The following is an 8,182-nucleotide window of genomic DNA, read 5'->3' as shown; positions in this document are numbered from 1 at the left end:
TACAATGAAATAAGCAACCCACCTGACGTGGTTTGGAATCCTTCTGGGTTGGCTATGTACGACAGAAAAAAAAAATATTTAAGTCATTTTAGAGGTAGCCTTTTGCTCACTTGGGTTCTATTCCATATCTAGCTTGTGCCTGGACTACCTTAAAAAATGGCCCCTCCTTCGACCGCGCAGTCTCAGTTCTGATTGGTCATGGCCATGGAAGGAATTGGTTGCAGAAATGCAAAACTTGTTGCTGGTTCCCTGAAACGCGCTCGTCTCACGCTGCGCCGAGCGCCAGACTAGAGTATGTGATCTATCAGCGAATCGCTTCCAGCTGGAATAGACCAGACCAGACTCTGGTGTTGAAGGAGTGACTGGAGGAAGACACACGCACTGTGCGCGTACGTGTGTGAGTGTGCCTATGTGCGCATGAAAGAAAGGTCTGAGCGCAGTGTCGGCATTAGGAAGATCTGTTTATTTTTTTTTTAATTTCTGCACCGTGCTTAGTTGAATTTAAAATGATAAAGACCGCGAGGACTGTGCTGTCAAGCGGCACTGTAGTGGCGGAGTTCGGGTAGTGCGTGCCCTGCACCTCGGCCGAAGCTCGGGGACAAGGTCGCGCACAAGCCTCTCCGCTTTTATTTCATGTCACAAGGAGCTGGATTCACCCTCGTCGGCTGCGCGAGTAGCCTACTCTAAGAAATAACCGGATTTTGCGGCCGATCAAGCACAGCGACAATTTAATGGACTGCATAAGAGAACCTCACGGTAATCATCGGCGTGTAGCCGGAGACTTTTTAATCGGCGACTGACTTAACAAAATATAGCTGTAAATTGTTTCTCTTCTCTGGGCAGTGTCAACGTGAAAGTCTGCACCTTCAGCATGGATTTTTAACGGACATCTAATATCCCTTGTCCTGGGACATTCTACCAGGAGGTGGATTTTTTTATTTGGGTGAATAGTATTTCTATTCTGCCACCGATAGTAAGCGAAAGACATTTTCAACTTTTGTTCAGACGGAATATGATGGAATACGGGTTGTAAAGACATCATCAGTTTTGCAAAGTTTATTTTAAAATTGGCATTAATGCAGCTGGCACCGAAGAAACAACCGTGAGTTTTTAAATCACCGAAATATTGTCTTTTACGCGTATGGACAATTAATTTACTTTCGCACGACCACAACTGAAAGGGTGAGGGAAATTGTGTTATATCGTGCACGGTATCAACTTTTGGTGGTGAGTTATGTACATTTAGACTTTGTGTCTCTGCTATACTTTTTCTTTTAAAACATTGAAATGGATTTTTGACACCTATACGTCCTGTTGACCCCGTTTAGTATTTTTGTGTGGCAATATAATACCGGATAAAACTAAGCTTTTCTTTTTGTAGAGGACGACAAAACTGGACTATAGGAGCGAGAGCACAATCTGCCTCGGAGCCAGACAATCTGGCTGTCATGCAGGATTGGTAGTGAAGAAGTATGTTTGGACTTGAACAGTTTGGTCCACAAATAAATAACAGAAACGTCGCAGAAAAAAACAATTTGAATCAGTCAAGATCCAACATGAGCGCCCATTATAAAAGCCCCGGTTTTCACGCGGGAGCCCCGCCGCCCGGAGCGGTGGAGCCGGGCATTGGGCCGCTGAACGAGCCCCCTATGCTCGGGATGAACATGAACATTAACGGGGAGTATACTGGCGGCGGTTTTCACCCCCGCGGCCATTCGGAGATGCACGCTGGCGGTCTTCAACAGCAACAGCAGCAGGCGCCCATGCACGGGTTTTTCAACAACCAGCAACCTCATAGTCACGGACACTCTCACGGTCATCAGACCCATCCGCACCAACACCACCCGCATTTTGCAGGCAGTTTTGGTGGCCCAGAGCAGGGCTCGTCCTGTTTACATGGGGGTAGGATGATGGGTTATGGTGGTGGCATGGGGCCCCAGCAGGGCTTTGCAGAGGGGTTCGACCCTCTCTCCGAAGGCCAAGCAGGGGAGGGTTTCCCCCAGCAGCAGCAGAGGCCAGGGTCCATGCCCGACTTCCAGCACCACGGCCCCTCCAGTGGAAACCACCCTGTCCCTGCCCCTTGCCTGCCCCTGGACCAGTCACCTAACCGGGCTGCTTCCTTCCATGGCCTGCCCTCCTCCTCCTCTTCCTCCTCTGAGAGCCACGGCCTGGAGCCCAGGCGTTTGCCCCCACAGGGCAGTGTGGAAGGATTGGAGTACAACTACCCCAATGAGCCCCCCGCTGGCCATTTTGACGTGTCTGTGTTTTCCCCCTCAGAGTCAGAGTCCCAGCTCCCCCACTTTGGTGCCGGCAGACAAGGGGGAAATTTTCCCGGAAACCCAGCCCTGTCCCGGGCACCGGGGATGCAGCCCATCTCAAAGGGTCACCCCCAGGGCCCCCAGCAGCAGCCCCCGGCCCAGCACGGAGGAGGGGTTTTCTTTGAGCGCTTTGGGAATGGCAGAAAGATGCCTGTGGGGATGGAGCCAGGGGTGGGGGCCAGGCACCCCCTCATGCAGCAGCAGCAGCAGCAGCAGGCAGCCTTACTGGGGCGGCAAAACCCCTGCCCCCCATCCCTCCCTCGGCCCCCCCAACCTGAGCCTGGTGCCTCCAACCCCGGCATGCAGGATGGAGGTGGCATGATGCCTGGCCCGCACAACCAGTTTGAGTACCCCATCCACAGACTAGAGAACAGAGGCATGCACCCCTATGGGGACCCCATGTTCAATATGCAGCAGCAGCAGCCCCCTCCCCCTCATGCCCAGCCCCCCAATCAGCGGCTGCAACACTTTGACTCTCCTTATCTGAACGTGGCCAAGAGGCCGCGCTTTGAGTTTCCCAGCGGCACCCACCACGGCGCTGGTGACAGCTGTGGATCCTGGGGTGGCGGGAACATGCACAACCCTCCTGGCATGGATAACCACCTCTCGCCCTCCTCTTATCCTGGCCTCCCAGGGGAGTTTACTCCGCCGGTTACAGACGGCTTTCCGCCGGGGCCTCCTCTCCAGCACCCGAGTCACGAGCAGCAGCAGTCTCTGCAACAGCACCGTCAAAACGCCGCCATGATGATTAAGCAGATGGCCTCTCGCAGTCAGCAACAGAGGATGAGGCAGCCCAACCTGCAGCAGATAGGGCATCACGGCGACGTGCCCCAGGGCCCCATGGTGCACGGTGGCCCCGTGGGAGCCATGCCGCAACCGGGTTTCGAGCGGGAGAATGGCGGCAGGATGGTGAACTTCGATGCACAGAACCCACACATGACCCAGGAGAACTGGTTCCCTGGACCTCACCCTCCCCCCGGCGAGATGATGGGCCGGCGGATGGGAGGCCCGGGCGGAGAGGCCGGCTCACACGAGATGCAGCCAAACGGCGCGGGCATGATGTTCCGGCCTGGCGTGAACGGCATGGGCATGCAGGACCCCATGAGGATGCCCGGGGAGGGGCACGTGCAGCCCCTCCACTCCCCCAGCTTGCACTCGCAGTTTGGCAGCAACATGGGCAACCTGGCACAGATGCAGTCCCCTGGCGGGGGCCTCTCCAACCCCCCCACCGAGCGGCGCCCGGCGGACTTCACAGGGCCGCCTATGGGTGGCCAGTCCACATTCCCCTACGGAGGGGCTAACAGGCAGGGAGCGCCGCACGGAAACCCACAGGGCGTCAGCACCTCCCCGGGGAGCTACTCGTCTCAGTCCGAGTTCCCACCCGGACAGCGCTCCTCCGTCAGCAAGCTGGGCGCGCTCTCCCTGGGCAACTTCAACAAGTCCAGCAGCAAGGACAGTGTCTTTGGACAGAGCTGCCTGGCGGCCCTCTCCACCGCCTGCCAGAATATGATCGCCAGCCTGGGGGCTCCGAACCTCAACGTGACGTTCAACAAGAAGAACCAGAGCGAGGGCAAGCGCAAGCTGAGTCAGACGGAGCAGGACATGAGTAACAGCGCGTCCAATGGGAGCGCTGGGCAGGAATACTTCCCCAGCGGCCCCTCTCAGAATAACCAGATGCCCGGGACCAACACAAACCCCAAACCTGCGAGTCAAAACCAAACGCCGGTGCAGGGGGAAGCCAGCGCCCTCTCCCCAAATTACAACATGGACGCTACCCCATGTAGTGATGGGAAAGCAGCAACAGGGAGTGGGAGAGGGAGAGGGAGGAGGAAAAGGGACAGTGGTCATGTGAGCCCTGCTATGTTTTTCCCCTCTGACAATGGCAACCCTGTTGTGAGTCCAGGCCAGCAGGCCCCCCCTCCAGCTGGCCTTGGGGAGAGGGGTGGGGGAACACCTCACGAAAAGCCCCTGACCTCCCCCTCCTGGGGGAAAGGGGGCGACCTGATACTGGGGGACCAGTCAGACCTCATGTCATCTCTTGACAGTGGCATCCAGAGCGTCTCAAAGTCGGACGGCTGCTCGCCGCACGTGGACTTCCCGGAGGACGTGGGGGGCCCACACTACAGCAACGAGGACGAGGTGTCGTCCAGCTCGGACGCCGCCAAAGCCAGTCGGAGCCCCATGGTAGGGGGCTCCCCCAAACTGGCACGGGTGGACAACGGTGCACTGATGGGTGGACAGAAGGGACAGAGCCTGGGCATGGCTAACCATACTACCTCGACATCTGACGGATACGGACTTGGCACTGCCGGCGGGGGCGCGGGCGGAGGCAACGCAGGGGCGGGGGGTCACCCCGGAACACCGGGGATGGAGCAGGTACGGACGCCCTCCAGCACCTCCGGGCAGGACGAGATCCACCCTCTGGAGATTCTGCAGGCCCAGATCCAGCTCCAGCGGCAGCAGTTCAGCATCTCGGAGGACCAGCCCCTGGCCATGAAGAACGCTGGCAAAAAGGGAGGCGCTGACTGCAATGGACAGAACGGCGACATGGATCTGGCTGGCTGCAGCCCGGACGCTGGAAAAGGCAGCATGGGCTCTATTGACCTGGACACACTAATGGCTGAGCAGCACGCCAACTGGTATGTGCCTGACGACAAGGCCCTTATGGAGGGCTCGGAAGAGGGCAAGACCATGACTCCATGGGAAAAGACAAAGGGCCAGAGCAACATGAAAGAAGGTACAAATAATTTCTTTTTAGATGTCACAGTGTGTCATGTGTCTTACGTGAAAGATGTTCAGTGAATTTGCAGTGTGGTATGAAAAGTTTTTTTTTTCTCCTGTGGGAAAATCTAAGCAATGGGTGTTTCAAATATATGCTTCCTTTATGGTTTAGGTTTAGATAAATATATGACTTACTCTCTCATTTAATCATAGCATGTATAGAGAACTCTCACACACTCCTTCATTCACTTGCACAAGCGTACATCTCTTTTGAATGCCTTTCTGTCTTTCCCAACTCTGCATTTTGGTCACTTCTTCTCCTGAGTAATTATCTATTTGTCAGGACACTCTTTCTTTTTTATTTTTGTCTCAGAGCATTGAAACTGTAGACAATGAAGAACGTACATTACTGTTTCTAAACACACGGTGTATTTTTATTTAACATTATAATTGTTACCACTGAGATTGTCATGCAAATCATAGGCCCATGTCATGTTGTAAGGGTCACAAATGCAATTTATGTCCGATGTTTTTCTGAAGAAAAAATGTAATATGGCAATTGTTGTAATATGGCGGTCTGTTGAACATTTTAAATAAATAGTACGAAATTGAGAAGCTAAAACGTTTTATCTTCTATGAATTTTTAAACCTTGCGTAGTAAGCTATTTAGAGAGGGAAATCGGTGGAGAAAAGGTCAAGTGCACGTTTAATGTAGTTTTAAAGGCTTAACAAGTTACATGACTCGAACATTTATCTAAGGATTTAGTCTATTTTCTGGGTTTAAGACCGCATAAAACCACAGAGAAAGGCTTCAAAGCGGCAGGCAAGGAAAAGTAAACATTTCCTGCAGTTCTTTATCTCGGTTTTCAGGGTGAACAACGGCCCTGCGAAGATTAATCGCGTTTTGAGGAGATGCGTTTTCACAGCGGGGTTTCCTCTTTGCCTATCTGTTTGTTTATGTTATTATGATTAGATAATCTGATTGACGAGAGTGGATGTGGATTGATTTTAGATTTTGCACGGGCTTTCAGTTTTGTCATTGATAAAAGATGAAAACTTTTTTTTATCGTTTAAACAATTATTTCGTGACCACATTATAGCATTACACTATATGCTATTTAAAAATATTATATGTTATTATTAATAACGATAATAATAATGTGCTATATTAGTTACTGAATATAAGTCACTTTTAAGATTTATAAATATATAACCAATTTAGTTGTTTATATATTGTTAGAATTTAAAAACGTATTTTTAAAACTTTTTTAAAACTAATGATCGGATTTAAAAGTTTGTAAGAATGTTGTAAAGATCTTGATATTTTTAACTATGAGTGAATTGCTATTTGTATCACTTCATATAATCTACCTTTTCTGATGCTGAGCTTTAGCCTTTATTGCCAACACGGGGAGCCAGCACACAAGACCCTGTTAGACCATAGCCTTGACCACTTAACTTTGACTTCTATGAACATGGCGCGCTTTCTGTTTCTAGAAGACGCCGTAACTGAAATAGTACAGTAATTATAAATCTTAGTTCCGTGCGTTTTACAAGTGATCTCTCATACTTTAGTAGCTTAAATCATTAAGTGAACAGCAGAAAATGTAAATTGAATATGAATCTTGACCATACTTGCATAGGCTATATGCGTATTGCATTTGGTGATGGCTTGACTGTGTCTGAGGAAAGGATGGACAACATGGGTAGTTCCTCTTAGCTGAGCGGTTTGAAAAACGACTCGCTGCCAGTGTTCCTCGTTAGGTTGTAATAAATCATTTTAAAGCCGTGATTGCATTGCAGGCCTGGCCGGCATCACATGAATGACTGTGGTAGGAGGACTACCCTGATAAAATAACAAAAAATAAACAAATGAAGCACATAATCTATGTAGAATATTATTAGTTTTGTAATTATTATTATTATACATATAAGTATTTTATGTAAACATACATAAAACTATATGCGTTGTTGCACTTGTCCTCTTATAGCATAATCTGCCTGCATATGTCTCATAATTAAAAATATAACGTTTCCATTGTCTGTAGAGCAAGTCAGCCTAAATTTCTTATTATATTTTTTTGCTCCTTTGTTGTCTGTCGTTCATCGGGCTGAAATGCCTAAATACAGACCAAACCCCTACAATGTGCCCCAAACCAAGACAAGTCAGTCTCTTTAAAAGTAAAAATGGCTGTATGAAACGGGAACTGTCTCCGCAGCGAGAGGCAGCGGGACACGCATAATTGAATCGCCACGGCCAGGGAGCGCTTTCACGCGCGTCAATAGGTAGCCCCCGGTGCGCATTCATTCAGTGTCCTTTTGTTCCGACTAACTGCGGGAGGGCGGGGGCACGGGGAAGGCGCATCGCGAGTCAGGGCACATTGTTTAACATTCAGCGCAGTCAACTACACCAACATTTCTCCGTGGCTTTATTGTATTGTTCGGTCTCCCCAACATAGCGCAACCAAATAGATGTGTTGTGCGTCTGCGTCGTCAACGTCAAATAAGCCCGCCTGCCTGCCTGTACCTCTATTTCTCCCCTTCTCCTTCTCCTTCTCCTCCTCTATCTCCTCTCTTTCTCTCTCTGTCTCTCTTTTCCGCTCAACCCCCCTCCCCTCGGTTTCTTAGGCTCTAAACGCAGGTTGCTCGGGTGCGATCGATAGCTAGTTAGCACAAATCACTGCTCCTGACAGATTTTCATTTCAGGGCCGTGGACAGTGAAGGCGAGAGGCGTGCTCAAGCTGCTTCTGACTAATGAAATGGCATCGGATGCGAGCAGCAAAAACAAGGAGTAGTGACTGCTTAAATTCATACGCCAAGCATAGTTTAATTATGTTGGTACTGTTATGCTTATAGTTTAACTACACCAAAATATGCTTCTCGAATATTTTAGTTTTGACTGTATAACCCTGCAGTTGCACAGTCGACAATTTTCCATTAATTTATGTTTTTGAACGGTATGAATCATGGAAAGGGCACGTATTGATATGGACAGTCTTGTGATTTATTTAAGACTTGGAAAATGAACCATCTACGTGCTGTGCAATTACTGTTAATTAAACTTGACATTTTACTGTAAAGTGCTGTAAGTTAAAATTATACAATTCTGTATGTTTTTGTGGCCAGTAGTTTGACATTTTAAT

The 8,182-nt window shown here is 49.7% G+C and overlaps 1 protein-coding gene across 1 annotated transcript; it reads left to right on the top strand.

Moving 5' to 3' along the window:
- Positions 1-322: 322 nt before the first annotated feature.
- mn1b (meningioma 1b) lies at positions 323-5,640 on the top strand. Its single transcript, XM_080839110.1, has one exon. It carries the CDS (start codon positions 1,473-1,475, stop codon positions 5,118-5,120), a length of 3,648 nt encoding a protein of 1,215 aa, XP_080695236.1. The 5' UTR covers positions 323-1,472; the 3' UTR covers positions 5,121-5,640.
- Positions 5,641-8,182: the final 2,542 nt, after the last annotated feature.

The sequence above is a fragment of the Sprattus sprattus genome (assembly GCF_963457725.1).
Source record: "Sprattus sprattus genome assembly, chromosome: 5".
In the NCBI taxonomy this organism is placed as follows: Eukaryota; Metazoa; Chordata; class Actinopteri; order Clupeiformes; family Clupeidae; genus Sprattus; species Sprattus sprattus.
The sequence above is the reverse complement of the archived record's forward strand: the minus strand, read 5'-3'. Positions and strand labels throughout refer to the sequence as shown.